This window comes from Chrysochloris asiatica, unplaced genomic scaffold, assembly GCF_000296735.1.
Source record: "Chrysochloris asiatica unplaced genomic scaffold, ChrAsi1.0 scaffold00011, whole genome shotgun sequence".
In the NCBI taxonomy this organism is placed as follows: Eukaryota; Metazoa; Chordata; class Mammalia; order Afrosoricida; family Chrysochloridae; genus Chrysochloris; species Chrysochloris asiatica.
Window position 1 is genome coordinate 36,939,612 of NW_006408529.1, and position 16,178 is coordinate 36,955,789.

The following is a 16,178-nucleotide window of genomic DNA, read 5'->3' on the forward strand; positions in this document are numbered from 1 at the left end:
AGAGTGCTCCTTAGAGGCCAAGATGGCCAAACTTCGTCTCTCATACTTCGGACATATTGTCAGGAGGGACCAGTCACTAGAGAAGGATATCCTGTTTGGTAAGGTAGAGAGTCACAGAAAAAGAGGAAGACCCCCAAAAAGATGGATTTGCCAAGTGGCAGTATCAATGGACACAAGCGTGGCAACAGTAGTGAGGTTGGCCCAGGATCAAGCAGTGTTTCATTCTGCTGTACATAAGGTCGCTATGGGACGGTTCTGACTCGATGGCAACTAACAACAACAACAATGTGCATAAAAAGATTTTGCCAAAAGAGTCCACAGACTGGGAGAAAAATTTTTGTAATGGCATATCAGACTACAGATTAACTTCTAAAAGTTAGAGAAAACTACAACACTTCTACAAAAAAAAAAAAAGACAACCCAATTAAAAAATGTACAAAGGACATAAGACACTTTACCAAGGAAGACATTCAGGCAGGCAGCAAACATTAAATGTTTGTGATTATTAACCATTAGAGAGATGCAAATCAAAACAGAAATGAGATGTCATCTCACCCAGCATTAATAACAAAGCTCTAAAAAAAAAAAAAGACCATAAATGTTGATGAGGATGTATAGAGACTAGGACCCTCTTACATTGCTGATAGGACTGTTAAAGGGTTCAACCACTTTGGCTGAACGGTATGGCCCTTCCTTAGAGAGTTGGAAATAGAAATACCATATGACCCAGCAATCTCTCTACTTGGTATATGGTGGTGGTTATGTGCCGTGGAGTTAGTTCAGACAAATTGAGACCCTGTACAGGGTTTCTGAGGCTGTAAATCTTTACAGGAGCAGACCACCTCATCTTTCTCCAGCAGAACAACTGGTAGTTTTGAACTGCTGACCTTGAACAGCCCAACTTGTAACCACTATGCTACCTTGGTATGTATCCACAAGATATAAGAGCCAGAACATGAGTTCTGCACACTGAAGTTCATCACAGCACTATTCACAATAGCAAAAAGATGGAAATAGCCTAAGGGCCTAACACTGGAAGAATGGATAAACAAAGTTTGGTATGTACACACAGCAGAATACTATGCCAACAGTGCACAAGAATGCCAAATCTCCAAAACACCTTAAAACATGGATGAATCTGGAGGACATTATGCTGAGTGAAATTAGTCAATCACAAAAGGACAAGTATTGAATGAGACCACTAATGTAAAAACTCAAGAAAAGGTTTCCATGCTATGCTGTTGTTAAGTGCCGTCAAGTTGATTCCAACCCATAGCAACCTCATATAGGGTTTATGAGGAGCAGCTAGTGAACTTGAACCGCTGACCTTGCAGTCTAAAGAGCTTTACAGTCTGACGCATTAACCCACAAAGCCACACTAGGACTCCCAATAATAAACATTATTTGATGGTTACCAGGTGTGGGGGAGTACTGATATGGTGCTGTAGGATAAGCACTGGACCGCAAGGTCATTTGAATCTCAAGATCGGCAGTTCAAACTCACCAGTTGCTCCTCGGAAACCGTATAGGTAGCAATGAGTTTGAGCTAATTTGACAACAGTTAACAAGAGGCATGGGAGAGAAGGGACAGTAATTCACTGGCTAAAATGTTGTTGTTATTGTTAGATACCATCGAGTTGGTACCAACTCATAGTGACCCTATGCACAACAGAACGAAACACTGCCTAATCCTGAGCCAACCTCACAATTGTTGCCATGCTTAAGCCCAATGATGCTGCCACTTTGCCAATCCATCTCGCTGGGGGTCTTTCTCTTTTTCTCTGACCCTCCACCTTACGAAACATGATATCCTTCTCCAGCGACTGATCCCAAAGTGTAAGAGAGGAAGTTTGGCCATCCTGGCCTCCAAGGAGCGCTCTAGCTGCACTTCTTCCAACACAGATCTATTGGTTTTTTTGGCTGCCCATGGCACTTTCAATATTCTCCTCCAACACCATAACTCAAATGCATCAATTCTTCTACACTCTTCCTTACTCACTGTCCAGCTTTCGCATGCCATGCATATGAAGTTACTGATAATACCATGGCTTGGTTAGGTGGCAGGGAGGGCAACATACAAGAAGAGGGAGGTTCGCAGAAGAATGATAAAAACAGGTGAAGATACAGGGAGGTATGAAACGGCTAAAGGGGATAGAGATTAATTGTGTTATATACACAACCCTGGAACAACAGTGTTCTGCAGGTAGATACACAAACAAATGACAGGCTGAGCAGGTATGGGAGGAAGAATGGGAGTATACCCACAAATACATAAGGGTTTGAAATGGTATTTGTATATGAGTATTTACCTTTGCTGCATATACAACTATGAATGTGGTGCAGCATTTTGTAACGTTAGTACATGCTGCCCAGTCGGTTCTGACTCATAGTGACCCAGTGTAGGGTTTCTGAGGAGCAGCTGGTGAGTTTGAACCACCGACCTTATCTACTGCTTATCCTATAATGCCACATCAGGACTCCGTAATGGAGCATACAACAGGAAAAATTATGAAACGACTTAGATATTATCAAGTTTCTTAAGGCAACAAGTTTGCTGGGCCTGGGGGTCCAAGATCATAGTTTCAGGGGACACCATGGTTAATTGGCCTAACAGCCCACAAAAACAATGTCCTACATCCTCCTTTGGTAAGCAGCATCTGGGGCCTAAAAAGCTCAAAAACAGCCATCTAGGGCACAACTACTGGTCAAAGAAAGGAGAGTGATGACACCTAAAGATGCTTGGAATCAATTAGTCCAATAGACTAAAAGAGCACATAAACATCAGTCTCCATGACTTGAGTTCTGAAAAACTACATGGTGCAGGCTACTACTATCAACTGCTCAGAAAGGGATCACATTTGATGGTCCTGTTTAAACTGGGAGAAAACATAGAACAAAACTCAAAATTATTTAAGAAGGTCAGGCTTATAGGTAAGAAAGACACTGGAGTTGGAACCTGAGACTAAAGTCCTTGACCACCTTTCAGGTCTGGAAAGGAACTCACCTGAGGGCCCAATTTTCAGCCAAGAAACAGATCGGTTCATGGGGGACAACAACACTAGCCAGGTGTGCTCACACCATTGTGGAATGGTCAATCATTCAAAATCAAACATTTACCTAAGGACAAAGTTGAGAAAGGAAGGGAAGGTGGGTGGCATGGATAGAGGAAAAACAGGAAGGAAGTAGGATAACTGTTGCTGCATGGACAGAAGTGTAACCATTTAGGATGAAAAATGTTTAAGATTTGTGGAATGTAAAACTGATGATCTTATCTGTAAACTTTCACTCAATTCAAAATATATATATTTTAAGATAAAATCTGCAAGTAAACTATATACAAATCACAAAAGGAAGAATGACAATTAAGGTGAAAAAAATCAATGAAATAGACGGGGAGAAAAAAAAAAAATCAATGAAGGCAAAAGTTGATCTTCAAAAAGATCAACAAAGAACAAACAAGATGGCAATCGGGTGGAAGTGCAGTAAAGGGGCTCCGCCAACAACACAGAATACCCGACCAAGCAGGCTCAGGGGATAGTCCCAGAACTCTGAACCACATATAAAGTAATATTTAGAAGGTTGGAAGGCTTACAGCTGGGGGAATTTGTGGCAAAAGCAAGAAATCCATTGCTTTCTAATTTGAGACGCTCAGCTGCTAGAGGAGCGGCCATCTTGGGTAAGACCAAGCAGGGGAAGGCTCGGAGTGGCCACAGACGCCTGGCAGAAATGCTGAGATAAAGGTGTGGACATTCTTTCTTTTGGTATCTGTTCATTGGTCCCTTGCTGTCTGTGAACCTCCATTCGGGTGACTATAAGGGTGCCTGAGCTAGTGGGCACCTCAGCCCCACCCTCGGAAGGTTCTACTACGCATGTGCACAGATCTCCTTGAAATTTAAAGAGACAGTTTCCAATTAAAACCAAACGTCCACAGCCGGCCCTGAACTGTTTACAACTAGAAAAAAAGGCCTGAATGGGGGTTGTGGAGTGGGACAAGCTGACAAAAAGGAAATAGGCCGAAAATTAAATCCTAAGTTACATTAAAACGACCAACAGTGGTATCTTGAAATTTCTCAAGAAGAAGAGTGGAAAGGGAAGCCCAATTTCCTGATCCCATCTACCTGGAGGCATTCAGAAAGCATAAAAAATATCAAAATACATACCCATCTAAGTATTAAGGCCACAGATAACCCCTGAAGAGGCCCAAAAAACAGAAGCAGATGACCATATCTGCACATGTCCAGAAACGAGATAAAGTGACTGAGGCAAATGAGCTGGAAGGAGACCTACACTCCATACTGGAAGATGGGCAGACTTTGGAAATGCCTAAGAAGGAATTCCTAAAAATGATTATAAAAAGTATCAAAGCACTATAGAATGCAGTTGAGAAAAATAAGGAAGAAGTCAGGAAAGTGCTACAGGAACAATCAAATAAGATAGATAGAGCACTGGAAACAATTCAAAACCTACAGAAAGAGGTCCAAATGATTAATAATAGAATATCAGAAATGGACAATACACTGAAAGTGCAAAGGAGTAGAAATGAAGAGATAGAAGCTAGAAGTAGTGAGCTAGAAGATAAATCTCTCAATACTACTAAGACAGAAGAAAAAATACAAAAAAGGATAAAAAATCTGAAGAAGGCCTAAGATTCATGTTGGATAACATGAAGAGGAATAACATAAGAATTATTGGCATTCCAGAACAGGAACAATCACACAAGCCCACAGAGATAGTTGAAGAGCTTCTGGAAGAAAATTTTCCTAACATCATGAAAAGTGAAAAGATAAGCATTCAGGAAGCTCAACGAACCCCAGAATGGATAGACCCTAAAAGACAACCACCAAGACATACAAAAATCAAGCTCTCCAAAATCAATGATAAAGACTAGAAAAAAAGAGAAATATAACATACAAAGGCAAGCAAATCAGATTAAGCTCAGATTTCTCAACAGAAACTATGCAGGAAAGAAGGCAATGGGGAGGCATATATAAAACCCTGAAAGAAAAAAACTGCCACCCAAGAATCCTCTACCTAGCAAAGGTGTCAATCAAATACAATGGTGTAATCAAAACATTCCAGAATAAACAGAAGCTAAGGGATTTTGCCAAAGCCAACCCTGCTATGAAAAACATCCTAAAGGAAGTTCTATGAACTGAGAACCAACAAGAACACATAACAACTACAGAATGACGTACATGGCAGCATCAACCTGAACTCAGTCAACAAATGAAGAGTCAAGAACAGAATAAAATTATATAAGAACAGAGGATCTGGGAGGTCAGTCTATGATCATAACAAATACAATGTGAGAAAAGGTAAACACAGAGGAACAGAGATCCAGGTGGTGAGAAGATCAGGTAGATTACTGGATAAAATAGACTGTCTTAAATGGAGAGAACTAATGGAATATAAGGTAACCTCAATGGGGTTGAGGTGGGGGTTTTACTTTGGGTGTTAGGGAGGGCAATACAAGAAGGGGGAAGGAAGCAGAGGAACAAGATAGATAGGGGAACACTGAGACAGGTTTGCATGGCCTAGTGGGACAGAGGTAAATAGTGATGCATACTCAACCTTGGAACAATAGGACTCTGGGATACAGAGATCGTAAAATCCTTGACTGCCTTATGAATATTAGTTTCCCCTGCCTACTACTGTAAAACAGACACTTGAGTGGGATAGAAAGGAATGTTGAGAAACATGATTAGAGAAAACTTGTAAGCCTGCCTTCAGCCTATAACTAATTGGAATACCTAAAAGGGGTTCTACAACTTGCCCTGTGACATAGGCCTCATGCTAAGCCTTTACAGAGTATAGGACCTCAGGTAGAATCCTGAGTCCCATCCACAACCTTATGAGGTGAGACATTCTCACTAGAAAGGACAAGCAGATTGGAACACCTACAGTGACAGATGATGCATCTTCATGATGAACCTGACCTATACTAGAGCGGTAGTTACTTACTCTAAATAGCAACAGAGAGGGAAAGAGTCTTCAACTCAAGTATCAATGCTATCCGCTCTCTACACAGGGTAGATAGGAACGGGCAACTTAGACATTGGCTACCTAAAATGAGAGGGCAATAAAGGCACGAAGTAACTGGCTTACAAGGTTTCAAGAGGGAGTTTAGCTTAAGAGTATGGGGGGAAAGAAAGAGTCCCCACTAAATAGCTGTCATATTGTCTAGATGGGTCTGGTGAAAAGAGATGGGGATAAGATTTGTAAGATTCAATAGTGAATAACTGTTATCATGACTAATCGCGACTGTCACATTTGTAAAGGTAGAAGTTCTGTAACAAAAAAAAGGGAGTGGTTAATCTTACAGTCCAGAAACAGAGGATCCTAGGACCATCAAGAGAGGAACCCACAAGCAGAGTGTGGGACCGTATCTAAAGAAGCAGCAGCGCCAGAGATGGAGGCAGAGATGGGGGCATGGAGAGGGGGAGCAACTGAGGACTCTAGATTCATGGACTAAGAAGAGCAAGACTAAGAGCTGGTGGCCAGGAGCAGACTTGCAGAATGTCCACTTTGGAGATGTAAATTATTATATATGCCTGAGTGGGTTTTTTTGTTTGTGTGTTTTTTAAAAAAGCTAAAGTGTAAGGAGCTCTGGTAGCGTAGTGGTTATGAATCGGGCCGCGAACCTTAAGGTCAGTGGTTCGAAACTACCAGCTGCTCCGCGGGAGAAAGATGAGGGTCGCTATGGGTCGGAACCGACTCGACGGCACTTAACAACAACAACAACAACAAAGTGGATAGAGAAAAATACTGTTAACTGACGGTACATAGAGAGGATTATAATCAATGTAAGGAAATAAGGTATATGAATTGTGGGATGTAAAACTGATGATATTCCCTGTAAACTTTCAGTCAATCCACAATAAAAACCTTTAAAAAAAATGAACAGAATGAGCAGAAATATGGGTAAAAAAAAAATCAACAAAATTGACAAATCCTTAGTTAGACTGTCAAAGAAAAAGGAGATGACAAAAATTCCTAAACTCAAGACATGAAAAAATATAATTTTTACAGAAATCAAAAATGATAAGAAAATATGTTGAAAAATTAGACTAGATAAATAATAAAATGAACAAATTCTTTAAAACACAAAGTACCAAAATTAACTCAAGAAGAAATAGAAAATCTGAATAGACATATAAGAAGAAAGTCATTCTTTCCAAAAAGAAAAACTCGCCCTACATACTTCACTAGTGAATTCTACCAAACATTAAAATAGAAACAATACCAAACCTTCACAAACTCTTTCAAAAATAAGAAAAGAGAGCACTTCCCAACTCGTTCCATAAGGCCAGAATTACCCTGACACCAGTGTCAGAGTCATCACAGGAAAAACAAGACACAATTGCAGACCAAAATCCCTCATGCACAGAGAAGCAAAAATCCTGAATAATGCATGTATTAACATGCTGAATCTTGCAACACATAAAAAGGATTATATATTGTATCTATGTAGGATTTATTCTAGGAATACACACTGGTTTAACAAATGAAGAATTAATATAATATACCATATTAGTAAAGTAAAACACAAGAATGGCATTAGCACCTCAGTAGATGCTGAGAAAAAAGCATCTGACAAAATTCAATACCCACTTATGATTAAAAGCTCTCAACAAACAAGAAATAGAAAGGAATTTTCTAAACCTGATAAACCCAATGTCTCTCAGATGATTTTGATTCATAGCAAACCCATAGGACAGAGTAGAACTGCTCCATAGGATTTCTGAGACTACAAACCTTCACAGAGATGAATAATCTCATCTTTCTCCTGCGGAGTAGCTGGTGGGCTGGAACTCACCAGTTAGTTAGTGAGCCAATGCTTCACTCACAGCACCACCAGGAATCCACAATCTAATAAAACCATTGCCATCAAGTCAATTCTGATTCAGCAATCCTATGTAGGGTTTACAAGACTGTGAATCTTTATGGGAACAGCTAGCCTCATCTTACTTCCTGGGAGCTGCTGGTGAATTTAAACCACCAACATTGTGTTTAGCAGAAAAATCCTACGGAATCTACACAAAAAGTAAAACTACTAGAAAAAACAAAGTCAGCAACATTGCAGAATGCAGAATACAGAATACACGTACAAAGATCAATGGCATTTCTGTATACTAGAGATGATTGTTGTTGTTGTTAAGTGCCGTTGAGTCAGTTCTGACCCATAGCGACCCTGTATAGGGTTTTCCAAGGAGAGATGATCAGAAATTCAAAAATCAAATTAAGAAAACAATTCCATTCACAATAACATTTAAAACAAGAAAATACTAAAGAAGAAATTTAATAAAATAAGCACATGACTTATACATCAAAAAAAAAAAGGGGGGGGAATAAAAACCTTCATTTCAGAAACTGAAAACCTAAATATATAAAATGATGCATCTTTTATTCCAGTTCTTTGACTGGAAGACTTAATAATGTCAAGATGGCAATTTCCCCTCAACTAATTTATAGCCTCAATAAAATCCCCTATCAAAACCCCAGATGTTGATTGATAAGCTGATCCTAATACATGTAAATGTGAATAGGTACAGAAAAGTCAAAACAATCTTGAAAAAAAAAATGAATGAAGTTGAATAACTTATACTTCCCAGTATCAAAATTTACTATAGTCATCAGCCAGAGTGCTCCTTGGAGGCCAGGATGGCCAAACTTCCTCTCTCATACTTCAAACATATTGTCAGGAGGGACCAGGCACTGAAGAAGGATATCATGTTTGGTAAGGTGGAGGGTCAGAGAAAAAGAGGAAGACTCCCAACAAGATGGATTGGCCAAGTGGCAGCATCAATGGGCTCAAGCAATAGTAGTGAGGTTGGCCCAGGATCGGGCAGTGTTTCAGTCGCTATGGGTCGGTACCAACTCGACGGCACCTAACAACAACAAATAGTCATCCGAGGAAGATATATAGGTCAATGAAACAGAACTGATAGTATAGAAACACACTTTTTCACTTACTGCCAATTGATTATTCAACAAGGGTACTGATGCAATTCAAAGGGGAAAAGAACAGCCTTTTCAAGAAATGATGCTGATAACAATCCATAAAGACAATTTTCTACAACTTACTTTAGTGAGGAGCAATCAGATCTTCTAAGCTCATGAGCAGCCATCTTAGAAGAAACTATTGGTCTATCTATGTGTGGAATAAAAAAGAGTGATTAAAATTGAAGATGCTTTGGCTCAATTAGTTCAGTGGACTAATAGAGCATGTGATCACCAGTCTCCACTACTCTGAGACTAGAAGACTAGATGTTCTATCACTCCCAACTACTCTGAAAGGGATCACATTAGATGGTCACAGATAGAGTCGGAAACAAGGTGAAACAAAACTCAAAATTATAAAAAAAAAAAAAAAAGACCAGGCTTACTGGTCAGAAAGAGACTGGAGGAACTTGAGACAAAAGCTCTTGCCCATCTACAAATGGTGGATAGGTATATAGGGAGAACAGCAACCCTAGTGAGGAATGCTCACATTCAAGATTAAAAAGGCAACATTTACCTGGGGACAAGGTTCAGAGGGGTTGGGATGGAGGGTAGAATGGAAACAGGAAGCACAGGGAAAAAATGGGATAACTGTTGTTACATGGAAGGAATTTCAATCATTGAGATAAAACAAAGTGTATGATTTGTTGGATGTAAAACTGATGATCTGCTCTAAAACCCTTTACTCCGTTCACAATGAAAAGTTTCAAAAAAAAAAAACTGAAGAGAAATGGTTGAGCCCAAATACACACAAAAATTAATCAAGATCTCTATGTTAAACCATGAACAATGTTCAAAGAATTTAAAGAATCATGATCAAAAGGGAAAAACGTGGAACAAAATTTAAAATCCTCATGGAATCCAGACTTTTTAGAGACACTGAAATCTATATAAGACCCTGAAATTATTGCCCTGAGATAATCCTTAAACCATAAAGATTTTCTAATGTCTTTCTTTAAATGTAACAACAGTTTAGCTTAATTATAAAAAAGAATTGTCTTACAAGAACAAGCAAGTTGCTTGCCCAAGAGACATCAAGACAAGTGGTCAGGTCCCCTCAGTGCAAATCCTCTTCCAAGACTAAGACGCAATGGGAATACACGCTCTGATTGGTGGCACATCACCCATACCGGGAAGTGAGGGAAAAACAGCAATGAAGCGGCTAGCTAAGCCCTACAACGTTCAATAGACTCCTGTGAACCCGGGTGGAGAGCTGGTTGGCCAGCAGTGTGCCAAGACCTGGGACTCTTAGGTCCAGAGTCAGTGACATAGCCACAGAGGACTAGAATGGAGAGTGAAGCATCCAGCTGATAAGAAGAGAGGGCATATGCACAAGAACACCCACACTTGTAGATAATACCCACTTGACCTGGCTTCAATGACTGGATGATCAGAGCTCAATCTGAAGAAGAAAGAGGAAAAAATGTGTCATCTGATACAATTTGATGAACATGACTTACACCTATGGATGCAGTAGCTCAAAACAGGAAACAAATCTTCACTTCAAGAATCATTCCCATCCCCTCCACACAAAGAGTAGACAAGGAAGGGCAACTTGGACATTGGCTACCCAAAATGGGGGGGGGGGGGGGAGAACGACTACAAAGGCAAGAAGTGACTGGCTTACAAGCTTTCAAGAGGGAACCTAGATTCAGAGGAAATGGAGGAAGGTAGAGTCTCCAGTGAGTAATATCCAACCTGTCTAGGAAGGGCTGATGAAATGAAATGCAGACGGGTCTCCTGTGATGTAACAGTGAATTGTTATCAGGACTGATTGTGAGGGCTGGAAATGTAAAGGTAGACATTTTACAGCAAGGAGGGGAGTGATTAACTTTTCAGTCTAGGAGTGGAGGGACCTGGGACACAACAATGGAGAAGAGCGGATATGGGACCCTACCCAGAGAAGCAGTGATGCCTGAGATGGAGGCAGAGACGATGATGCGGAGAGATGGAGCAGCTGGGGACTTGAGATCCAGAGAGGGAGAGGGGCTGTGTGCTGAGGACTTAAGAGGGGCAGGCTTGCAGGGTATACCCTTTGGTTGGTTGATGATGCATGGACGGGATTGTAACTATGGCAATGAAACGATATATGACAGAATAAATGTAAAACCTATGGTATCCCATGTAAACTATCACATATTTCACAATAAAACATTTACTAAGAAAGAAAAAAAAAAAAAAAAAAGAATTGTCTGCCTTGAGCACTGCACTCTTTTAAAATATCTATATGAGATACCAAATTCAAGACAGCAACTCAAAGGGTTAGACAGGAACCTTAGGAGACAGTTTACATTGAGGATAAACAATTCAGAAAGGGAGAGTGGGAAAGATTACACAACTTGAAGAATGTAATTAATGTGAGTAAGTTATTGAACTGGTTATGCTTTGCTGTGCATATTTTCAGTAACAAAAATACAATAATCTTAGAAACAAACAACAAAAAATTAACAAAACATATCATAGATTTAGGAGTCCTGGTGTAGTGCTGTGGGTTAATGCGCCAGACTGCAAAGCCGTGTGAACTGCAAGGTTGGCGGTTCAAGTTCACCAGCTGCTTCTCGGAAACCCTATACAGGGTCGCTATGGGTTGGAATCAACTCGATGGCACTTAACAACAACAACATCACAGATTTAAATATAAGAGCTAAAACTATACAACTTTTAAAAGAAAACACAGGAGTAAATTTTCATGACATCAGGTTACACAAAATTTTCTTAGATATGACAATAAGAACACAAAAATTTTTCAAGTTTGATAAATTGGATTCTATCAAAATGAAAAATGTTTGCATATCCACAGTCACCTTTGTTGTTGTTGTTAAGTGCCTTCATGTTGATTTTGACCCATAGTGACCCTGCATAGGGTTTCCAAAGAGCAGCTGGTGAGCTTGAACCATTGACCTTACAGTTCAAATGACTCTGTAGTCTGAAGCATTAGCCCACAGCGCCATCCAGGACTCCAAAAGAATTTGAAAAGACAAGACAAAGACTTGGAGAAAATATTTACAAATCACCCAGAATTTATAAAGAACTCTTAAAAGTCATTAAAAAAAACCCACTATTTTTATAATGGGCAAAATAGTTTAATAAACATTTCACCAAAGAAGGTATGAGTGACCAACAAGCTCATGAAATGATGTTCAACATCATTAATAATTGTTGTCACTGTTAAATGCCACTGATTCGGTTCTAACACATAGCCACTCTGTATAGTTTCCAAGGAGCGGCTGGTAAGCTTGAACCACCAACCCTGAGCTTCAAACTGACTTTGCAATCCAGCACATTTACCCACAGCACCACACCAGGAGGACGCCTCAATAATAATTAGAGAAAAACATATTAGAACCACAATGATACTTCACACACAAAATGACTATGATCAAAAAAGCAGATAATAAGTTTTGGCAAAAATGAGCAGAAATTGGAACCCTTAATTTCTGCTGGTGAGAATGTTAAGTGATGTGGCAATTCGGGTAGTTTCTTAAAAGGTTAAATATAAATTTACCCTGTGGCCCTATAATTCAACTCCTAGGATTCTACTCAAGAGAAATAAAACCAGATGTCTACACAAACCTTGTACATGATGGGGAAATAATGTTAAGATGCTTGGCTGTCTTTTGAATCTTGGTTTCCCTTGCATACCACTGTAAAATAGACACGAGGGGGAAAGAAAGGAACAACCAGAAATATCACCAAAGAAAGCATGCAAGTCTGTCTTCTGCCTATAACTGATTGGAATACCTAAAATGCTGCTACAAATTTCCCAGTGAAGCAGGCTTCCTGCAAAGCCTCTGCATTGCATAAGACCATAGGTGGAATCTTGAACCCCATCCAGAATCTTCTGAGGTGGGAAATTTCCACTTGAAAGGAAAAGCAGACCAGCCTGGAGCAACTAGAAAAACAGAAGATACTTCTTTAAGAAAGACCAACAGGAAAAACAAAAACAAGAACACAGCTCAACTAGAAGAAAAAATGAGAGGTAAAAAAGAATAATCTGATACAATTTATGGATGCAGTAGCTCAAAAGAAGGAACAAATCTTTACAGAGAGGATCATTCCCACCCCTCAATACACATTCCACCCCTCAACAGACAGGGATGGGCAACTTGGACACTGGCTACCCAAAATGGGGGGGCTACTGAACTGCAAGGTCGGTGTTTCAAGCTCACCTTGGAAAACTTATACAGGGTCGCTATGGGTCAGAATTGACTTGACGGCACTTAACAACAACAACAACAAAGGCAAGAAGTGACTGGCTTACAAGCTTTCAAGAGGGAGCCTAGATCCAGAGGGTGCAGAGGAAGATAGAATCTCCACTGAGTAGTATCCAATCTGTCTGGGCAGGGCTGATTAAAGGAGATGGGGAAGGACTCTTGAGATACAATAGTGAATAACTGCTATCAGGACAGACTGAAGGTGGGAAATGTAAAGGTAGACGTTTTTGTAGCAAAAGGAAGGTAGTGGTTAACTTTGCAGTCCAGGAGCAGAGGTACCTGGGACTGTCAAGGGAGAAGAGTGGAGTGTGGGACCCTACGCAGAGAAACAGTGATGCCAGAGATGGAGGCAGAGATGATGATGCATGGAGAGGATTGTAACCACAGCAATGAAACGATATATGATAGGATGAATGTAAAGCTAATGTTCTCCCATGTGAACTATCACATAATTCACAACAAACAAACAAAAAAACCTTGTACATGAATGTTCATAACAGCCAATATATATAGATAATCCAAATGTACATTAACTAGTGAATAAATAAACTGTAGTATACCCAATATAATGGAATACTCTCAGAAATAAAATGGGATGAAGTACTGATAATACTGAAAAGCATGTGAAGTGAAAGAACACAGAGAATAAAAGACCACATACTGTAAGACTCGATTTATATGGAATAAAAGACATAACTGACAAATAAAAGACAAATACATAGATACCAAAAGTATATGTGGTTGGTTGGGGTTTGGGGAGAGGATAATATAGGGAATAATATAAACTATTCACAAAGCAAATCTATAAAGACCGAAAATAGATTTATGGTTGCTTAGGACTCTTGATGTGGTGTAGGATAAGGACTGGACTGCTAACCACAAGATCCACAGTTCAAACTCACCAGCTGCTCCTCAGAAACACTAAACAATGTTGTTATGAGTGGGAACCAATTTGAGGGCACTTAGCAACAATAAGAGGCCCAGGTTGGAAAGAAGGAATGATGACAAATGGCTATAAGAGTTCTTTTTGGGGTAATAGAAATGTTCTAAAATTAGATTGTGGTAATGGTTGAGCAACTCTCAAGTGTACTGATATGTACACTTAAAATGGGGGAAATTTTGGGTGTGTAAATTATAACTTAATAAAGCTTTAAAAACTTATCTATATGTTATGCTAAGAAAGAAGTCAGAACCAAATGAATATACATTTTCTGATTCCATTTATATAAAGCACATGAGAGAAAACAGATCACTGGTTGCCAGGGTTGGTGTGGAAACAGGGAGCAACCACAAATGGGGAACAAATGGGCTGTTTTGGGGGTGATGAAAATGTTCTAAATCCAGATTATGGAAATGGCTAAACAATTCTGTAAATTTACTAAATCACTTACATGTACACCTAAAATGATGCAATTTTATGGTGTACATGTAACAAATTATACCTCAGAGAAATTATTTTTAAAAAAAGATAATTACCTAAACTTTAACTGCATCACAAGACTGAGTATATGAACAGCAAAACCGCTCTTATCATGTCATCCCTGAAGACTTTAACACAGTGACTAACAATCACTAGAATACTGAACTTGGCAATGGACTTGCCATGACTAAATGGCCTTCTGAAAAATAGACTGCAAAGTCAACAACCAGTGCTACTAACCAGAGTTTTGTTTGGAGCCTGATGATCCTCCATGTTCTAGCTTTGCTTTCTTCTTCTTTGACGATGAAGATGACTCAGAAGGTACTGAACGTTTCTCTACCACAGGAGTGGAAAGAGCTCGCTTTTTAAACAGCTCCCGTTCTTTCAGCAAGCTTGGATCCATAATGCTACAAAAATAAAGGAAATAGCTTTAATAGAAAACAAAGTACTCCAATCAGTATACTAGATACACAAATCTCAACAAGCTACTGCCCAAGCATTATCTTTTATTACTCATTCTCTAGAACATGTATTAATTCAATTATTTGTTCACTCATGTATTTGATTGTTATTGTTAAATGCCATTCAGTTGGTTCTGGCCCATAGCGACCCTGTGTAGGGTTTATAAGGAGCAGCTGATGAGCTTGAACCACCAACCTTGCAGTTTAAACTGACTTTGCAGTCCAGCACATTAACCTACAATGCCACACCAAGACTCAACCAATTATTTGGTTGTTGTTGTTAAGTGCCGTTGAGTCAATTCTGACCCATAGCAACCCTGTAAAGGGTTTCCAAGGAACAACTAGTGAGCTTGAACCACTGACCTTGTAGTTCAAATGATTCTGCTGATGCATTAGCCCACAGTACCACACCAGGACTCCAAATATTTGATTATTGTTGTTGTTAAGTGTCATCAAATCGATTCCAACCCATAGCGACCCTGTGTAGGGTTTCCAAGGAACAGCCGGTGAGCTTGAACCACCAACCTTGCAGTTCAAATGGCTTTGCAGTCTGGCGCATTAGCCCACAGCGCTACACCAGGACTCCAGCCTCCTATTATATAGACTCACTGGAGTCCTGGTGTGGTGCTGTGGGCTAATGCGTTAGGACTGTGAAGTTCAACACTAACTCTCTAGCTGCTCTTTGGAAAACCTGTACAGGATCTCTATGAGTCAGAACTGACTCGACGGCACTTCACAACGGAGAATCTACTTGATGGCACCCAACACCTGAAGGAAGACTACAACTGGAATTCTTTAAAATTGAATTTCAAAGTATAAATCTCTCTTCACACTATTGTACTATTTTACAACAAGTTGCTTAGAATGTTGCTACTTTGTTAATATTTAATAAATCTTTTGGGTTGTTGTTGTTAAGTGCCATCCAGTCAGTTCCGACACACAGTGACCCTTTATCGGGTTTCCAAGGAGCATCTGGAAGCTTGAACTGACGACTTTGAGTTTCAAACCGCCTCTGCAGTTCAGCGCACTAACCCGCAGCACCACACCAGGGTTTACTGTTGTTGTTGTTAGGTGCCATCGAGC

General features: G+C 39.8%; 1 protein-coding gene across 1 annotated transcript in view; it reads right to left on the reverse strand.

Moving 5' to 3' along the window:
* The window catches only part of LOC102828475 (general transcription factor IIE subunit 2-like), a 129,157-nt gene extending 114,120 nt beyond the window's left edge, over positions 1-15,037 (reverse strand). The window contains exons 1-2 of the mRNA XM_006834522.1: positions 14,875-15,037; positions 14,606-14,613 (exon numbers count right to left, since the gene is read on the reverse strand). Coding sequence (XP_006834585.1) covers positions 14,606-14,613; positions 14,875-15,037 — 171 coding nt within the window. The remainder of the gene's footprint in view (positions 1-14,605; positions 14,614-14,874) is intronic.
* Positions 15,038-16,178: the final 1,141 nt, after the last annotated feature.